This window comes from Periplaneta americana, chromosome 16 (assembly GCF_040183065.1).
Source record: "Periplaneta americana isolate PAMFEO1 chromosome 16, P.americana_PAMFEO1_priV1, whole genome shotgun sequence".
Classification (NCBI taxonomy): domain Eukaryota; kingdom Metazoa; phylum Arthropoda; class Insecta; order Blattodea; family Blattidae; genus Periplaneta; species Periplaneta americana.
In genome coordinates, this window is record NC_091132.1 from 189,794,665 (window position 1) to 189,816,486 (window position 21,822).

Here is a 21,822-nt window from a genome sequence, read left to right on the forward strand (position 1 = left end):
AACTTTTTTTTAGACATTCAATGAGTAAAAATATAGAGTTGTGTTTATTGTCCCCAAACTCCTCTAATTTAATAGTTACCAAATACCTATATAAATTTCTATTAAAGTCCGCACATTGTTTCATATTAACTGTTGTTGTTTTCTAATGCCAGGCATTTGATAATAAAGTCATTTGACCTCTTGCACTCCAATATTTTTCAAAGATATTATCATGACTAGCCACTGAAGCACAGATTCTGAGGTGTTCCTAATCCATTTCTTGGTTTGAGTTGCACAATGGGCAGTTAGGGGACTGATAAATTCCAATTCTATGCAGATGTTTGGCCAAACAATCATGGCCTGTTGCCAATCTAAATGCAGCCATAGACGATTTTCGTGGTAAATCGGGAATTAACTGTGGATTAGGATGCAGAGAGTTCCATTTTTTCCCTTGAGATTGTGTTATCAAATTTTGTTTGTTGAAGTCTAAGTATGTAGACTTAATAAATCTTTTCACAGAATAATACGTAGATTTAGTAACAGGTCTGTAAGTAGCAGTGCTGCCCTTCTTTGCTAGTGCATCCGCATTCTCGTTTCCCAGGATTCCACAATGGGATGGTATACATTGGAACACAATTCTTTTATTGAGTGATATTAATTGAGAGAGCATTTTAGTTATTTCTGCTGTTTGAGATATTAACTTTAATATCTCATAATCTAATATTTGTTGTAGAAGTACCTTTCTAGACTAGTGTTTAAACCTAATTAAACAAGTTTTCGACACATATGACGTTGGAATAGGCAAAATGTGATAGTTTATGTGCAAGTTATAATTAGATTTTTAATTTTAGGAATTTTGCTACTCTAAAATAATTTTTTAAAAAATTTAATTCTCCATTTAATTTTCAGTATGTGTGCAAAATGTCAGGATGAAACTCGAAGAAGTTCATAAAAAATTAACTGACTTACCCAACAAGACGTTATGCAGCTGCTACACAATGTACATGTTGTTGCTGCGGAGCAGTGTATGTATTGGTGAACATCAATCACAGGAGAGTACATTAGCCATTACCACACATCTCTTGCATTTACAGGAAAATAAAGTGTACAGAATCTGTTCAAAGTACCACTATTTTCTCTTCACGTTAGGCAGAGTACTGTTTTATTGTTGCTTTGTTAGTTGAAATGGGGATGGAAGAAAGTATTGTTAGTGTTCCTTGTAGTAGTTACTTTTCTCATATCTAGCGCTTTCCCCCCCCCCCCAAAAGTTCATAGTCTTTTTGATAATCCTCGTTGCTGAAGAATTTGTAGGAAATGCCACTAATATTTTTCACAGCATTTTCGAACAATTTCTTGATGGGATGTTGAAGTGGGTTAAGATTCGAATAATAATAATAATAATCATAATAATAATAATAATAATAATAATAATAATAATAATAATAAGTAATAATAATAAATACTTTTTAACTTTGCTCTAGAGTATGGCATTAGGAAAGTCTAGGATAACAGAGAGGGTTTGGAATTGAACGGGTTACATCAGCTGCTTGTCTATGCGGATGACGTGAATAAGTTAGGAGAAAATCCACAAACGATTAGGGAAAACACGGGAATTTTACTTGAAGCAAGTAAAGACATAGATTTGGAAGTAAATCCCGAAAAGACAAAGTATATGATTATGTCTCGTGACGAGAATACTGTACGAAATGCAAATATAAAAATTGGGAATTTATCCTTTAAGAGGTGGAAAAATTCAAATACCTGGGAGCAACAGTAACAAATATAAATGATACTCGGGAGGAAATCAAACACAGAATAAATATGGGAAATGCGTGTTATTATTCGATTGAGAAGTATCATCCAGTATGCTGTCAAAAAATCTGAAAGTTAGAATTTATAAAACAGTTATATTACCGATTGTTCTTTATGGTTGTGAAACTTGGACTCTCACTTTGAAAGAGGAACACAGGTTAAGGGTGTTTGAGAATAAGGTGTTTAGGAAAATATTTGGGTCTAAGAGGGATGAAGTTACAGGAGAATGGAGAAAGTTACACAACACAGAACTGCATGCATTGTATTGTTCACCTGACATAATTAGGAACATTAAATCCAGACGTTTGAGATGGGCAGGCCATATAGCACGTATGGGCAAGTCCAGAAATGCATATAAAGTGTTAGTTGGGAGGCCGGAGGGAAAAAGACCTTTGGGGAGGCCGAGACATAGATAGGAAGATAGTATTAAAATGGATTTGAGGGAGGTGGGATATGATGATAGAGACTGGATTAATCTTGCTCAGGTTAGGGGCCAATGGAGGGCTTATTTGAGGACGGCAATGAACCTCCGGGTTCCTTAAAAGCCAGTAAGTAAGTAATAAGTGAATATAATATAATAGGAAACTAGCAATGTGTTAATATTGATAAAATCTTATTTCAGTTATGTATAGTTATATAATTTTATTCTTTAACAACAATTTCATGGTCTGTATTCCACTCTACCTTTCATTTTACTTTATGTTTCTAATGAAATATAATTCCTTTTAATATACAGATTCCATCACTTCATATCATTTCTATTTCTTAATTTTCTTGCTCTCTACTGAAGATAAACATGTATAATAATTCCCCCAAATCCGACATAGTTAAAGGAATAAATTCTTTGCCAGGAAAGGAGGTAATAAAAGTATTTTCAAAAAAAAAAAAAAGAACACTGAATTTAAGGACGTCAAGTATCACATTACTTTTTTGAAAAGCATCCTTAAATAATGTACCTAGTTGCTAAAGCAGGAAATGTTACAGCCCTTGTGCTACTACTCAATCATCTTCCACTTCTGAATTTTCAGTAGTACTTACTCCCAGCGTAATCACATTATTTTATTAAGTTCTCAACTCCCTTCAAGAAAATCACCCCGAACATGTATGTAGACTGTATTCTGAGTAGATCTAAACAAACACATTTCCAGATGTTAGGAAGCTTCTCAAGAAACTCCCTACAGCTAAAGTACATGCTATTAGTGTTGCATAACTATAAGGGAATTCCTTTAACCAATATACCGGTCACAGAAACCACTAACATGCGCCACAATTCAAACTACAGGCGACTGAGGAAAAAATGTAATTTCAGAAAATTGATAACTCGTTATTTTTAATTAGTGAACATATTTATTTATATGAACTAAAAATACCTTTGGAAATCACTTGTGAAAAATCACATCATGACAAGCCACCAAGCGTAACATCAGTTCACTGACTACACATCTGCTGAGGAATTGTTACAAATTAATTCTATATGGATACAAACACAAGTCCCTTTTTCACACGTGCTGCACAATTGATCGGTGCAAACTTCAAGCCATATCTAGTTTGCGAACTGATTGCCGTGGATGACATACCACAGACTGCCAAACATACTAGATTTTTTCCTTACTTCTGATGCTCCTACAGCGACCACAAGATACATATTTGTTGTTGAACCACTGACTTCAAACTTTCTCACTCACTGTTGAGTAAGATTTGCACTTGTTCTTTGATTTGTGTCATCACATAATACAGAAAGTCATCTAGCTAATTTCGCACTAATAATATTAAAATACATCGAAGACTTCTTATAAAACAAGATAATTTCGCTATTATAACCTAAGAAGCGCAAAGAAAAATTTCGTCTCTTACCCAATAAGATGATAAATTGTAAGGAATGCTTACTTGAAAGTCTCTCTTTTTTGTTTTAATTAACTCATTCTGCATGCTCCATTAATACAAAGCAATACTACTTTTACACAAGATGGTTTAAAATATACACCTATTAGGGTAGACCAGGGTAATTGTAAATACTTTTCACTGATTTCAAATATATTTCAACAATACACAACCCTCAGTAATGGTACGCATGACAAAGAAACATTTTATTATTTTTAGATCTTTCTTTTTCTTGAAAGTGGGTTTAAAATAATAAGGTTCACTTTTTTCATCTTTTAATTGCCAGTTTACACTTACCCCTTTGAGAGAGGGGTAATTGTAAACACCAATTTTCGCACGGGCTATCAGACACTGAACATTTTTTGTTGTTTCAGAAGAAAGACCTGTACTCCTTCCAACTCCAATTTTGTTCACTGGTACATTTCGTCCCTTTAACCTATGATATATGACGGATATAGGAACTCAGTACCTCTCCTGAGCTTCACGATAACTATAGTTACTATTTTTCACACGTATGATAACCCTCTCTAAATCCTCTACAGTGTAGTTGTGTGGGGGTCTCTTTCTAGTATAATTTCTTGGCATTTTGATTACTGAAAAGTACGAAATGTAACCATAGTAAAACATGTTTACAATTACCTCCAAGCAATTACAACTACGGGGCAAATGTAAACACCTCATAATTTAATGAACTAAGGTTATGGCAGATCTCAAAACAATTGTAATAGATGTTAACTACTATACATTGCTCATAAAAACAACATATTCTTAAAAAATAGCACTGTACGTTTACTTACAATGCCAAAAATGAAGGTGAAGCAAAATTCTTTCTCAACTTTTTTTGTAGAATCTTAAAAAATATTCGTTCACAACTAAGCAGTTAACTCCTATTTGGCGCCAAACTGCTTTGTAGGTTAGCCAACATGTTAATTCAAATATTCTCCGAATTAAAATTTTTATATCGACAGTTCTGTATTTCTCACAGCATTTGTTTACAATTACCCTGGCCTATCCTGTTACATTAGAGTTCATTGCAGATGATCAAAAGCTATTACTGTTCGTGAATTTCATAAAATGTTTTATTATAGTATTTGACGAGGTTATTCTTTTACACTGGCCAATATCAGTCCTTAATACTACGGCTTTTAGAGAGTCCCTTTCCTGGTCTAGTAATTCACAATCGAATATTAAATGGTCCACTGTTTGCTCACTGGTATTGCATGAGCATATTCTTATATTAATGTAAATATGATATGATATTGCCGTCTCCTGTTAGTACTGATGTGTAGTTTGGGGCAACACTGTTTACCATTTTCAAGCCGTCTACTATGTTAGGGAAGAAAGACGGTTATTGTTTCTTTTTTCGTTTTATCCTATTCACATTGCCACTAAACTACACTGAGATCATTTAATTCACTTAACACTGCACTTTCTGGAATCCTTTGTAACACACACTGATGTACTTTTAGTATTTCTTTATTTAACCTGGTAGAAATAAGGCCATCAGGGGATTACAACTACAATAAAGAATAAAATTACAATTAATATTCAATTTACAATTATAATAAAAATCACAGTACCTGTACGAAAAGATTACCTGATTAATGAAAGCTAGATAATTTATCATAGAAATTAAGAACGATTATTTTTTTGTATTTACTGAATTACAAATTAAGCCTAGAATGACAAAATTCTATAGTGATGAAATTACCAGATATTGAAATATTCTGTGATAGATTAAGAGAACTATTTACAAGAAAGCATATCTGAACGAGTCTCAATTACTGACCAAGTGCCTAGTTAGTTTGCATTTGAATTGATATCTGTCCTGGTCGCCATCTCGTTCACAAGATGATCTGCTAGCTCGTTTCCTTGGTGTCCTACATGTGCCTTGATACATTTGAAGTCTATTTTCCAGTTCTGCATCTCTATTGCTTTTGTTGTTCTTCTAATTTCTTCGATCATATATGGTTCTTCAGGTTTTGGAGCGAATCTAATGTTACACGGCTGTCAATGTATTTTGTTACTGGTTTTTGCTCGGTTTCTGTGAATTGTATATGTTATAAGGATTTCATTATTACTTGCTGCTCTGCCTAATTATTTTAATCTATATATGTATTTTGGAATCTGTCAGATTGCTTCCTGTGAATAGCGCTTGAAATCTCTTGTGCAGTCAGACAGTTGCAGAATTCTTCGAATAGAAAGATCACATGTCCTACTTCAACAATCTATATATATATATATATATATATATATATATATATATAATTTGAACTGGTATTGGATTAAGAAAAAACGGCTGAACGGATTTTAATGAATGACCCGTCATTTTGAAGCTTGGCATCCAAGGATTTTCAGAAAAATAGTAACTTTCAGTGAAGTGTTAGTTTTCCTACATAATTTTCCTGTTTTCCAAAATCCATCTTTCGTCAGTTTTGAGAATTGCATTCAGAATAAAACAAAACACACACTACAATAAACAATAGGCTTATTGATTTGTCCCTCTACATTTCAAGATCTACATGCAGCAGCCATACCAAGACGCTATGTCTATTGTTCGAAAGCATGGCAAACCTGACATTCTTTTTACTTTCACCTACAATCCACAACGACCAGAAATAGCTATTGCTTTACTCCTACATGAAAAACCCACTGATCGTCCTGACATTGTTACTTGCGTTCTCGCGTTAAAACTCAAAAACTGAAGGTGGATAGGTTCAAGAAAAAGTATTTGGCATAAAAAAAACCGTTCAGATGGAGTAAGTTTCATTATTATGGAAGCAAATAACTTTCAAAATTCCTGGTGTTCTTCATTCAAAATACTGTAAATCTGAAAATTTTGTATTTGAACGTCTAATGAACTTAGTGTGCAGCATTTTCTGCACAAGCCATTAGTATAATATAAATGCCATGTAAGATGGTGTTCTTTGTGACTCTGTAGCATTTCTAAAACAGACATTCTTGCAATATTTTAGTGGATTTTCTTTGTCTCCCGAATATTTTCTTGGCAACTGTGCTTCACGTTCAACAGCATCATCATTTCCTACAAAATGGAACTCGACTAAATCGTCATTTAAAATAGCCAATCGTCCCAAGGCCACTACTCATTGGCAGTCTCAGCCCAATCTCAATGACGTCCTGGAACAGTCTAAAAAATTTGAATGTACATACGAATTCTGTGGAATTTTTTCAAGACCAGTCTCAAAACCGACTGTCCAAATGGGACTTAGTGTCTCAACATGTTACTGTCGGCAACGATATCTTATTTCATAATACTTATCTTAGGCTGCTCTAACTTCTATATAATTTTGAATTTGTTGATTATAGTACACCTAATTTATAACAAAATAAATATAAAATTTAATCATTTTACTTCTAACTATAGATCCATAAATCAAGGAGTAAGACAGGGTTACCCATTGTCACCAAGTCTCTTCAATATATACATGGATGTGAGGAGTACAAATTAGGAATCCAAATTTCAAGTTCCATAAGACTAAACAGTTCTTTTCGCGGACGACCAAGTATTAGTTGCAAACTCTGAAGACAATTTACAGATGGGTATATTTAAACTAAATAAAATCATAGAAGAACATGGCATGAAGATTTCAACAGAAAATACCAAAATAATGGCATTTGAAGGTACAAACCCAATCCGAAGCAAAATTGTTGTTGAAAATGTGATTTTAGAACAGATAAATTCCTTTTCATACTTAAGATGTAATATATCATATGAAGGAATGATGTAAGCACAAAAATTAACAAATTTTTACAAATATTAGGACTGCTCAACCATACCCTAAAACCACGTTTAGTACAGAAACATTCCAGAATAAAGCTATATAAAACCCTTGGACTACCAACTCTCCTCCATGGAAGCGAAATTTGGGTTCTGAAACAAAGAGATATCAGCAGATTAAGAGCAGGTGAAATTAAATATCTGCGACGAACTGCAGGATACACACTTCTGGACCACAATAGGAACGAGAATATACTGCAGGAACTCAACGTGCAACCATTAAAAGAAAAAATTACAGAATTCAGAAATAGATGGCTGAACACATTTTTCGTATGGAAGTTGGCCGGACACCTCAAGAAATGCTAAAATACCACCCTCAAGGACGACGACGACCTGGACGTCCACAGAAACGTCTATTGGATCCTGTATAGATGGAACCGAAACAGGCGAACAATGGCCTAATTTCGTGCCTAGAATGTGATGACACCTAGTTTATACGACTCCTCATCAATGCTAAAAGTGTCTACTAAAAGAGCTTCGTTTTGCCAAAAATTCTTCTCACAAAAGTTCCATTTGTGAGACTTTAGCTCCGTGAGTTAATTTATGTACAGCAAGATGATTCCTTTGACGAAAGTTCCTTTGACAAATATCACACTTGTACGGCTTCTCATTTGTGTGGGTTAATCTATGAGTTAAAAGAGTTTCTTGATGTCTAAATGATTTCTCACAAACGTCACATTTGTGTGGCTTCTCGCCAGTATGAGTTAATTTGTGAATTAGGAGATGATTTCTCCGACGGAAAGACTGCTCACAAGTATCACATTTGTGAGGCTTCTCGTCCATATGTACATACATGTGATTTAAAAGAATAGCTCTTTGCTTAAAAGTCTTTGCACAAATATCACATTTGAAAGGCTTTTCGCCTGTATGAGTTATTGCGTGATATGAGAGATGTTTCCTTTTCCTAAAACTCTTCTCACAAACTTTGCATTTGAAGGGCTTCTCATCTGTATGGAGTAATGTATGATCCAAAAGAGTTGCTCGTTGTCTGAACGTTTTCTCACAAAATTCACATTTGTGTGGCTTCTTGCCTGTGTGAATCAATTCGTGTACTACAAGATTACTCCTACGAACGAAGGTCTTATCACAAAAGCTACATTTGTGTGGCTTCTCGCCTGTATGAATTAATTTGTGTCCGATGAGATTGCGTTTTTTACTGAAAATCTTGTCACAAACGTCACATTTGTAAGTTTCCTTGTCAGTGTCTGTTAAAACGCAAGACTCGTCACTTTTCTGGTAACACTCCTCATTTGAATCACATATGTAAGGATTCTCATCTGTATGTATTAACGAGTGTGTTACAAGATCATTTTTCTGTCTAAAGTCTTCGCGAGAAGTGTTTCCTGAATGCCCATATTCCTCAGGATCCACTTCTACACTCCCAGACGAGTCATTATCTTGTACTGAATACTTGTACCCATTATCTTCTTGAATTCTTAAGGGGTCATGACAGTGTAACTGCATATTCCTATAAACATCAAAATGTATATTAATAAATGTGAAGGATGGATTCACAGTTTGTTCAATTATTTAAAGGACTAGCCATACCCGCGCACTCCGCTGCACCCGTTAGAAATAAATATAAAGTAATTACATCATTAAAATAGGACATCTGATCCAGGGAACATTCGTGTTTGATAGAAGGATAAATCGTTTAATATGTTACTTAATTTCAATTACATCCAAATAATTAAAAGGCGATCATTTGGTCCAGAGACATTCATTTGGTGCAATGACAATTCCTTTAACATGTTTCTTAATTTTTATTACATGCAACCATAGTTTAATGAAGATTGACATCACTTAGATTTAATGTGTATATTTTATTTTACTTGTTATAGGTTTCATTGAATTATGGTAATAACTTAACTTTAACCCTTGTTTTCTACGTATTCAGTAAATGGCGCTTGGCGCACTATGGTTGTGAACCCTTCAAATAACTTAAATTACATATTATATTATATTATATTATATTATCTTACATTACATTATATCAGAAGTTACTGTAATAACATTATATCATTATGTCCATCTAGAGAAACTACACTTTCCAATGGTGAAATAATAATTAATTATATAAATCGGTTAATTTAGCTTCCGATATTACTTCATACAAACACAGAAACATTCTCTGTAGGCTATCTTTCATAGCTTTTGATTGTTGCTGTCCAAGGCCCCTTATAGACGAAGTCATTTGTTTTTTAATTCATTACACGGCCTTAGATGGCAGTTATTTTAATTTTAAAACTCATTTATCTCATTAAATATCAGTCCTATCAAAATTTTTTAAGGAATAAAACTTATCGCAAATTATTTTTAAAGAAACTTTTGTTATGTAACATTTTTCACAAAAATCAATAATAAGCGAGATATTTCGATTTATTTAATTCAGGCCCCCTTATAACCCCGCTTTTAAATAATGTATTTTGAATGCCACATAGCCTAAAATCTAAGTTACAACGAACTTAATTTATATTCCAATTTTCATCGAAATCCGTTCAGCCATTATCGCGTGAAAAGGTAACAAACATACAGACAGACAGACAGACAAATATACAAACAAAAATTTCAAAAAAGCGATTTTCGGTTTCTGGGTGGTTAATTGTATATGTTAGGATCAATTATTTTTGGAAAATCAAAAATTACCAGAAAAATTTCGGCTACAGATTTATTATTAGTATAGATGTAATTGATATTTTGTTATTTGAAGTGTTGTATCAGTGAAGAAGGGTGTTGTGTCAGTGAAGTGTGTTGCGTGAGTGAGTATGTTTGTCAGTGAAGTTTTATATACATCTTGATTACACAACTTTTAACACTGTATCACTTCGGAATATGTATGGTAAGACAAACAAACAAACAAACAAACAAACAAACAAATACAACCACACAGGCGTATACAAACTCAAATGTAACACCTGCAACAACTTCTATATAGGACAGACACGCAGATCATTTCAAACACGTTACAAAGAACACATCACAGCCATAACAAAATTACAAAACACCTCCACATATGCAGAACACATCACAAATGCTAACCACACCCACAGAGACATCAACACAGACATGGAATACTACACATCCAACCAAAAAGCCAGAAACTAAACACACTAGAACAATATGAAATATACACACACACAAAAACACACCCCAACGAAATTCTCAACACACAACTCAACTTCAAAAAACACACACACACACACACACACACACACACACACACACACGCTCTTTGACTCTACACTATACCACAGGAACACACCCTCACAGGAAACAAGTGGCGCCGGCGCCAAGACCAACAACGACCATTCTGAAGATGACCCATAAATAGGTCGAAACATGTAAACGAGGTACGTTGAAATTTAACACAGGAAAGTCTTATCATACATATTCCGAAGTTTTATAGTTTATAGTGGCAGTGCAAAGTATTTGAACAGTGAAATGTTTTTGAAGTGTTAGTGAAATCAGGATAGAATCAGTGAAATGTGTCGTAGTTCCAGTGCAGTGAGTGAGTTGACAGCGAAATGCGTGTAGTGCTGAAAGGTACTTGTGCAGGTATCTCATGGGTTTTAGTTCGAACTTAGGGTTAAGATAGAAATTAGATTTAATTTAAATGTTATTTAGGATGCTCCTTGTTATTATTATTATTATTATTATTATTATCATTATTATTATCATTATTATTAGTATTAATTATTTTTAGTATCATTTGAAGAGTCCACTGTAAGAATGATGGATGTCACTTTCTTGTCGAAAATGAACCAGACTGTCAATGCATAGCTTAAGACATATAGAATGTACATACAGAGTTATATGGCATTAACACTGATAGTCATTGTCCAGTAATGATCGGAAAATCACAGTTAAGCTTTGAGCGCTAAGCATTTCAAACTTTCAATTTCTTCTCCTGCAAAATGTATTCCAAATGACATCCATCATTCTTGCAGTGGACTCTTCAATTATTATTAATATTATTATTAATTGTATTTTATTATTAACTGTCATTATTGACTATAATTAGTTATCACTGCCACCGAGTATATACTCATTTGCAGTGTGAATAAATACCTACATACATGCAATTATGTGTTAGAGCAGAGCCATTTATATACAAAGCCAGAGCATTGGGTCGGCAACACCGTAATTAACTGTCAAGCGGAGGCCTACAATGCAAAAGCACGTGTTTGTGTTAATGTCGATTTTCAATGTAAATGAATGTTATAACAAGTATGTGTCGATGAAATTATGTTCGCGGTCGTACCAAACTTTCATTGTTTATGTACAGTGAACCTCTGCGGACCAGCATATTTCGTTCACTATATCCAAGGCTCACTAAAACCGAAGTGTCTGTTTTTATACTACTGACATTGCTATACATACAATATTAATGCCGGTTTGGAGCAGACCACGTTCTATATCAGTACTAATGTTCACTTTATCTTCCTACTTAACCCATATTATCCCGGTGATGCGTTTTCGCATCATTTTACTTCTTTGCTATTAAACGTGTGTGAAATATGGTTTTTAGTATTTGTTAAGTTTATGACACATATTATCTATTATACTGATGTTGGTAGACCTGGTTTATTGAAAACATTTGGTAACTGATTCATTGTTGGCGCAATACTTGAGAAGAAAAGAAGTGATTATTACAAGTGTTGAAATGTTTGCAGACTGTCATAAAGGAATGCAATTTTTGTTTATTTTTATAATTTCATTATACCTTTTCTTGTATATATTACAATCTAAAGACTCTTAGGACACTTCTTGTAAAAGTAGCTGGACATTGCATGAAACGTTACTTCTGTAATGTATGCCTGAATGTTGGTGTTGCGTTTTTGCAACACCGGGCACATGGAATATCAAAACTTTCTTTCTGAGATTAGTGAAATAATTATATATATTTACTAATGGAATTCGATTTTTCGCATGAAACAGCTATTCTATTCATGTTTTATATTCAAGGGGTCTGAATGTACATGAAATGACAGTCATGGAAGAGAACCAAAAATTCAGGCAGATTTTACAGATATTTTTATATCTCCACCGGAAGCTAGAAGTGATAACGATGAAGACAGTGCTGACGAGGACTTCGATGGAAACATAAATAATCTAAATTGTCATCAACTGGGGGCTGAAGGGATAGTGGTCCTCATTATATGGAAAAATATATATAATAATATAAAATCAGGCACAGAATGAATAGATGCTAGAAGGTGCAGAAATACGTGAAATATCAGAGCCTGTCAGGAGATAAAGGGACTATTGCAAGAAAATGGAAAAAGAGTGATTTACCAAGTTACTGTTAACTGAAAAGAAAAGTAAATGAGGAAATTGAAAATTGTGAGTCGAATCCCAACATGAAAAGAACTTATTGCCAATTGATATTTTTCAATTATTTTTCCATGAAAATTTTGTACTCGATATTGTAAACCAAAGTGTTGCGTATGCGGTGCAGAAAGGCAGGGATAAATTTATTTTTTCCCCAAATGATTTCAAAACATTCCTTGGGATTCTTTTTGTAAGTGGATATACTAAAGTCCCACGCTGTCGAATATACTGGGAAGAGAGCAGCGACACAAGAAATTATTCAATTTAGTCAGAGCTATGAGACGCAATAGATTTCATAAAATAATGAGAAACCTTCATCTAAATGGCAACACACAACTTGACAAGAGCGATAGGTTGTCTAAGGTGAGGCCCTTTCTAGATGAACTTATGTGAGAAAGTGAACTTTGTAGCCAAACCTAATTCGCTTTCCTCGCATAAATTGTTTTAGTCTATGTCTTCCAAAATAAAGTATCATAGCCTCGTCAATACTGCATTTATTTTCTCACAGTGTCGCCTACTGTATGCATAATTTTCATTTTTCTCATTTAGTGAAATGCACTGCACGTTGTAGATATATTCACAGAAATAGGTATGGGCCTTACAGGGATAGAAGTGTCCACTAACAAATCTGGCTGATATGAAGAAAACAGAGAGGTTCCTTTGATATGAAGTACGATGAAGGTTCTAAATTACTGATATGTCACTGGAATGACAAGTCTGTCGTGACTGTTGTGTCAAACTAAACGATGTCTAAGATGTGACATTGCTTTGCATTATAAATGCTTCCAAGAATTTCATTTTCAGGAATAATGTTTCTAACGATGTAAATAATATAAACTTTTCAAGGTGTTGCTTGCAAAGAATTTACTTTTCAAAAATAATGTCTCCAATGATGTAAAATGTTAATTTTTCATGTTGTTGCTTTCAATGTTAAATATTTCCAAGATTTTTTTTTCAGAAATAATGAGATAAAATGAAAACTTTTCATCTTGTTTCTTCCAGTGTTAAATATTTTCAAGAATTTAATTTTCAGAAATAATGTCCCAGATCATGTAAAATACATTCTGTGCATGGTAATAGAATAGGTTAGGTCAAAATATGTCGTCTTATTTAATTATTAATTCATCATATTAAAAACACAATGTGAGTAATAATTGCTACCCTATGTGCCCGGTGATGCGTTTTCGCAACACATCATATCTCAGGAACTAGAAATGCGATAACAAAAATTTCTGAAAATTCTACGTTCATAAATGCTAATGCATTCAGGAATTCAATTTTATTAAATTTTCAAACAAAAAATTATTCTGGGCATATATGGGTTAAACACTTTACGCTTCGACATCCTGATGTTCATAGTTCGAAACTTGAATTTAATCTGGCCATGTAGGTAGTAGGCACTGACCGATTTCGCACCTCTTCGCACTAGAGGTATGTCTGTGTATTCGGCTTTGGAATTTCCCAGGGTTCACTTTTGCAAAGATGCAGAAGGAAAGGTTGAGGACATTATACTGTAATCCTTCTTGTATTTACCCTTTGGTCATCACTCACTCACTTATACAAAAAAAAAAAACACACTTTCTGTTCCTATTCTTCTAATAAACTCTTTTAAAGGACTCAGAACGAATCCTTACTTTATCCCTCACTGCATACACTATTCTCTTTAACATGTTTCAAGCTGTTCTGGAAGGTGAACAAATCCTTGTCTTTCAATGCACTTGAGAACTAGAACGTTTGAGATTTTGTTCTGAACATATTATTGGAAATTTATAGCAGAAAGGGTTTCCTAAATTACCATTTTGGCCATTTTAAAATTACATTTTCTTAAGGAAGTTATTAGTTTTAGGTTCACTATAACCGATGTGAGGGTTCACTATAAACGGAAATATTAACGTACTTTTTAATGTATGCGGGTCGGGACCAACAATTTAGGTTCACTATAGTAGAATTTTCACTATAACTGAGTTCGCTATACCCAGAGCTGACTGTGTTATAAACTAAGTGCGTATTGGCGATAAAAGCAAGACAATAAATGAAAATAAAATAGTTGCAGTTTGTGACAATTTTTACAGATAATGATGACAAAGTCATTGACAATACTTTTAGATATTAAATTTTGTATAAACTACATTTTTATAGTCTTACTTGTGGTTTGTGATGTATCAGAATTCTAGCAAAATTCTCGCCTATTATATATATATATATATATATATATATATATATATATATATATAAACACACACATCAATAAAGTTATGCCGTTGATTTTGAAGTTCATTGTAAACAGCTGTTTTCTGATCCAATAAATGTTGCTGTTTTGTTGAAGATTCGGAATGCCTGCTATACGTCAGAACTATCTATAATTTGTAGATGCATACACTCACTTTGTTGGTTTTCAAGGTTTGTTTATTAATATTTTTTTGTAATAAATTAATTATAAACATGTTTCTTTTCACTTCGTATTTACAGGACTTAAAGTTCACTGAGTTTACGCTAATTGGCACATACTCAATAGATAATGATATGTTTTGTTACGTATTGTGTTGAAGGTATGTTTCTGCATTTTTTCATGGATCTTTATACTTGGCCTAACTATATTTATACCTTCATACTTTATTATACTATGTCAATAGTTTGTGTTTATATTTTTATTTTATTTACATAATTTACGTTCCTAGCCTGTTTTCTGTAGTTATATTTATTTAAAATTATACTATTTTAAAATTTTATAACAAATAATTCAGGATAACAATATTGTTATGGTGACTGGCCAGGTTCGAACTAAAACTGTCTTCCTAGCCACCTGAAATGTTCATAGAAACGCACGACAGATAATCACATGACATTAAAATGTATATGATATCCTAGTCATTTCACGTCAGAGGTGAAACATAAAGCAGCAAAACACTGTCAATTTACTAGCTACATAATGTTGACAGGAATAGGGTATTGCGAAAGTACGTCGTTATTTATTTATTTTTGGTACAAGTAACATTCCTTTAAGTATTTATTTATTTTCTTTTGTACCATCAATAAAAAACACGTATGCTTTTATTTTTTTTAAGTTATAAGTGGCTGTATGCAAGTACTTACGCGGCATTTTGAAACTCAAATAAAATACCATTTCGGATTCCGTAATAAATTACGTACATCAATACACTGAATCTTGATCATATGCACTTACTTTTGTATAAATTAATGTCGAAAATGTACACGTGAGAACGAAACCAAAGCACTAAAACGTCAAACGTCATGTCTTATTTCGCCTTCGTCTGCCTTCACTCAGTGTTGCCAAACATACCCATGCTCCGGCTTGTAACTGAAGATGGCTCTGGTTAGAGACATTCAATGTGACTTCAATCCAAGGCAGTGCACAGTACAACACAAACATGAATAATTAAAATTTGTTTGAAGAAACATTTTGATTATACAACTAAATTAATTTATTCTGAATTTAATGTATTTAATATTGAACAAATTTATAAATATACTCTGTTAAAATTGTATCATAAACATCGTAATAATTTTATATTACAGGTACATAATCATAACACAAGACGAAATAATAATTCAACATTAGTAGAACCTAAATGTTTCACATTTGCTGGTCTAAAGCATAGCATTAATTTTGGCCCTCAGTTGTATAATTCTTCAGCTAAATTACACCCAGAACTTCTAACATGTAACCCACTAACATATAACAAGAAAATCAGAAACGCGTTAATGTCTTCAATTTGATTAAATAAATCTATATATAGCCTATGTGTATGAATTAATCAGCGTATATTATATTTGCCTGTTATGCCTGTTATTATTTGGTTGAAAAGCTTTTGTCATCTAGTCTGCTGTCAAAAAGTCTTAGGGTGCTATTCATAGACATTTCGCAGCACGCGCTACGAGCGTACTAAGCTAGCCCCGGCTATCCACTGGTTACTAGTACAGAATTCAATTCATATCCTATCGCTAACACTGGTTTATGAATACGAAAAACGCTGATCATCCACCGGAAGCCCGCGCTAAGAATGTCTATGAATACGGCCCTTGAAGTTAGAATTTATAAAACAGTTATATTACCGGTTATTCTGTATGGTTGTGAAACTTGGGCTGTCACTTTGAGAGAGGAACAGAGATTAAGGGTGTTTGAGAATAGGGTTCTTAGGAAAATATTTAGGGGCCATGAGGGATGAAGTTACAGAAGAATGGAGAAAGTTACACAACACAGAACTGCACGGATTGTATTCTTCATCTGACATAATTAGGAACATTAAATCCAGACGTTTGAGATGGGCAGGACATGTAGCACATATGCGAGAATCCAGAAATGTATAGTGTGTTAGTTGAGAAGCCGGAGGGAAAAAGACCTTTGGGAAGGCCGAGACATAGATGGGGGGACAATATTAAAATGGATTTGAGGGAGGTGGGATATGATGATAGAGACTGGATTAATCTTGCACAGGATAGGGACCGATGCCGGGCTTATGTGAGGGCGGCAATAAACCTGCGGGTTCCTTAAGAGCCATTTGTAAGTAAGTAAGTAAATATTATATTTGCACTCTATAATTTCGGAATATATATTTTTCATAAATTCTCCTACTTCACTCACGTATGATATTATTCTTCTCTATGTTAATATTGTTATATAAATTCATTGCAACTGTAACTGTAATTTTAATTTCAGTTCCTGTTTTATTTAATTTTTTTATATTCCTCCTATATTAATAATTAATATACCTGAACTGTGATCGAACACGAGCGCTGCTTATTCGGTCCTCAAATTTTTGTTAATATTATTGTGTCTTCCTTTTATATTGATTGTATTATTTTATTTCTATTTCTATTGTTGTAATTATATTGTGGTCTGATGTATTATTATTATTATTATTATTATTACTATTATAATCACACCTCCTACACTGAAGAGATGGACAGCAAAATGTGACTGATATACGTCATTATTGAAACAATAAAAGTAGAAGTGGAGATGAAATTCCACACTTCATTGGACTCACCTAGCAGAACTGTGGTCATGCTCTGTCACATCCAGCATCTCTTCCTTTACTATATCCACATCACATGATTCTTCCTATGAAAAAAAAGTGTAGCCATCATACAGTGAACATTGCAGAAACATTTACATCAGACAGAAGAATGCACAATGAAAAATATAAAAACAGATATAGGTCACCACGGCAGTGGCTAGAGATTTGGACTAATAACCCTGTGAATTCGGGTTCGATCCCCGGCGAATCCCACGAATTGTGTTGCGCAAACTCATGGGCCAGATAACACAAAGGTTTCCTCAAGAAGCTCCGGTTCCCTATGGCATTCCAATAGTTCTCTACCATCATCTCTCATAGAGGGGATGGACTATGTCGGTAAACTTCTCAACAGAACTGGTTTCATATGGATGAATGACGAACAGTCAACTGCCATTAGTTAAAATAATTTATGGCGCTCAAATATATGAGCTGCCTCTGCTTCCTAAGTAAAACAATGCCTAAAAATTTAATTATATGAAATAATCATAGCTCACAGGCTATCAAGTTACACAGTACTACCCGAACTTCTTACTATGAATGGTGGTTCTATTGTACATATTATAAGAGAAGTGTTTATTTATGAATGTTAAATTTCCATAAGATTAATAGTTCATGTGAAACATCTACATTATCCACCAGGGGAAAAACGTTTAAGGGAAAATTGCACCTGATTGAGTGTCTAATAGTGTGATATCATTTAGTTTTTCGGTTTGTGGGCTTTTCGTTCACTAATTTTGTCGACAGTTTGTTTCGTCTATGATCTCCTGTCCAGAATAGATTGGTCCATACAATTTACGTCCATCCATACATTTTGTCCACACCTTTTATGTCCATAACCTTCCATCCATCTTAGAACACATATTTATGTTTCCCATCTACAATTACAACAGAAGGTATCGTCATCATTGTCGTCTGTTTCTTAGGTACGTTTCATTTTCCTTTGGATATTAAAAAGTATGAATATATATGTTTTACATTTTGGACATTAAAAATTATGGCAGAGGTTGTATATACACGTCGGCGGCAACCAGTGTTACATTATAATGAGTATTGCTACCACTTCCACTCATTCAGCAAAGATAGAAGAAGAAAATATTGGAGATGTGAGGATCAACAGAATTGTAATGCGAGATGCATGACTGGAACTGACTTAGATGACATCACAAAACATCCCAACGAACCTCCAGCACAAGTTTTGCGTGCAGCTCTTCACGGTGTGACAGACCAGGAAACCCTTCTGCTGTTGCCGGACAGAAACACCATGAAGAGACATGTGAACCGAACTCAAAATAAAACTCGGCCACCAATTCCTCGAACTATACAAGAACTTGTTCTCATAGATAAATAAATTTAAATAAATTGCATTTTAACCAAATGAAATACACCGTGTTCCGCTTATAAGTATAACAAAAGAAATAGCTATAACTTCTGAATTAATACAAGTATATAGTTGAAACCAACTGCTACAAAGAATGAAAACTGGGAATTTTTGTTACCTTATGTTCCATAAACCTCAACATGGCTTCCATTGGTGGCACGGGAAATATCCAACCGGTATTCAACCTCGACCCAAGTGTTATGAAGCATCTGTGGTGTAACATTGTTGACAGCAGCATAAATTCTTTCTTGTAAGTCTGCCAAATCACGTACTGGCGTCCTGTAGACCTGGTCCTTAACAAACCCCCACAGGAAAAAATCAGGTGGTGTTAGATCTGGTGATCTGGCAGGCCATGTGATGTACGGTGATCCTCTTCCGATCCATCTTGCAGGGAATTGTTCGTCTAAGAATGTGCGAACCATGTTGGCAAAGTGTGGTGGAGCCCCATCTTGCTGGAAAATTGCTCCATCTGGGAGTTGTGGCACAGCATACAGTTGCAACATATCCAGGTACGTGTTTGCAGTGACTGTCTTTTCAGCAAAGAAATAGGGACCAATGATTCTGTCACGCATGATCCCACACCAAACATTCCATTTAGGGGAATCCCGTTGGTGTTCAATTACGACACTTGGATTTTCCGACCCCCAGATGCGACAATTGTGTCGGTTTACTTTTCCACTGACGTGGAAGGTTGCCTCATCTGAGAAACAGACTCGAGTTAGAAATGTGTCGTCATTGTCCACTTTATCCAACATTGTTTCTGCAAAGCGTTTTCGTTCCAGTTTATCATTCGGCATAATCATCTGATGAAGTTGCAGCTTGTACGCTCGCAAACGCAATCTTTTATGGAGCACTGTATGCACTGTTGTTGGTGGGACGTTCGACTGCACACTAGCCTGTCGAATGGATTTCCGCGGGCTTCTCTGAAATGCCTCGCGAATGCGTTCGACATTTTCGTCAGACACTTTACGCTTGGAATGTTTACCTGCATTAGACAACAAACTTCCTGTTTCTCTGAGCTGCCTATCCCATTTCATTATTGAGACGTACGTCGGTACAGCTTCCCTCGGTCTAAGATTGTACTGACGGCGAAACAAGCGCTGTACACGAATTATGGATCTATGTTCTGCTAATGACAGCACACAAAAGGCTTTCTGCTGTTGCGTCCATATGCTGACTGACTAAAGATACGATACGAATTCTCTTATTTAATGATCTGCGCATGCGTGAGTCTTCTAAAAATAAGTAACAACAATGGATTAAAACTTCCCAATTTCCTCTTCACAATGGTACCAATCTTAACCCATTTGCATGCATTGTTATGAAATTATAACTATTTCTTTTATTATACTTATAAGCCGAACACGGTGTATATTTACGTCGTTTTTTTACCATAGTGGACGAAATAGCCATTGGACGAAAACATAATGTACGAAGCATGAAAATGGACTAAATGGTCATTGGACAAAACTTAATGGACGAATCATGAAATGGACAAATGTGACAGTGGACAAGAAAAAAGTGGATGAAACATAGTGGACGAAAGGCCCTATAAAGAGTTTTTCATATACCATTCCCTATTACCTCCAAAACTACCAGCTAAACGAGCTTGAAGTAATCGAACTTCTGGTTGGAGCAAGAGGTACCACCACTCTCTTCATGAAGATGTATTTAAGAGGCTTGGAATACCTACAACAAGTATTCAGATTGTAACCTTAGCTGCACTGAAAGCATCAATTACTCTACTGAAGCATCACCTATATTCAAAATGGAACTAAGTTCATTAGTACTCTCTTTACTTTTTCGTAATACTTACCTTTCTCTAAAACTGGGCATATTTCCACTAATCTAAAAATGTATTTGCACCTCTGTATTTGTCAGGAGTTTCTTTAGTCAAAACAAAATCAGTGCTTCAGTGAACTTGTAAACATTTACATATATGCGTAAGTACTCTTTATCCCTTGTAGCAGTTCACGAAAGGTGAGAAGATTTCTAAATTTCTGGCTTATAATGTAATTATTAAGGTTTCGTTACAATTCAAATTACCAGAGTTGAGTAGAATGAAGACTTACGCAGACAGTGACAATGAGAAATACAGGAAAAAAACAAACAAGCATAAGTCAGTTCCAGGGCCGGATTTACATATAGTGCCGCCCCTAGGCAGTGCTAAAATTTGTCATCCCCTCCCCCCAACTTCCACAAACAATATATAAGCAGCTATTATACAGGCCATGTTTAGTTTAAATTAGTTTTAAAAGAAATGTTACAATTCAGAAAATAATAAATTATTAGACTCAAAATACATGCATCTTACTCGTAAGTTATAAAGATTTTGTTCCTACTTTATTCACAGAGAAAACATTGACGATGTCATCAAAGTCAATCTGACGAAACACATCAGACTCGATGGAATTATTGAAACAAAACCGATTTGTGAAAGCCGGGCTGTGATTTATTTTTAAGCATTGGTTTTGTTGGTGGTACAAGTGAGGGCGTATACGTCAATATGGCGAATTGAGAAACATGCAATCTAAGATTTTAAAACGCATCTTAATAAAATATTATACAAGCACGCAGCCCTGTCCTGCAGGTATGTACAGTAC

At 34.4% G+C, this 21,822-nt stretch overlaps 1 protein-coding gene across 4 annotated transcripts in view; it reads right to left on the reverse strand.

The window, feature by feature from the left end:
* The window catches only part of LOC138692272 (zinc finger protein 85-like), a 43,614-nt gene that overhangs the window by 12,063 nt on the left and 9,729 nt on the right, over positions 1-21,822 (reverse strand). The window contains exons 3-4 of one of the 4 annotated variants that reach the window (XM_069815433.1): positions 17,812-17,885; positions 2,723-8,939 (exon numbers count right to left, since the gene is read on the reverse strand). In XM_069815433.1, coding sequence (XP_069671534.1) covers positions 7,970-8,939; positions 17,812-17,885 — 1,044 coding nt within the window. In that variant the 3' untranslated portion in view covers positions 2,723-7,969. Of the gene's footprint in view, positions 1-2,722; positions 8,940-17,811; positions 17,886-21,822 lie in introns of those variants that run through there. The other 3 variants (XM_069815436.1, XM_069815434.1, XR_011330039.1) reach the window with 3 other exon arrangements.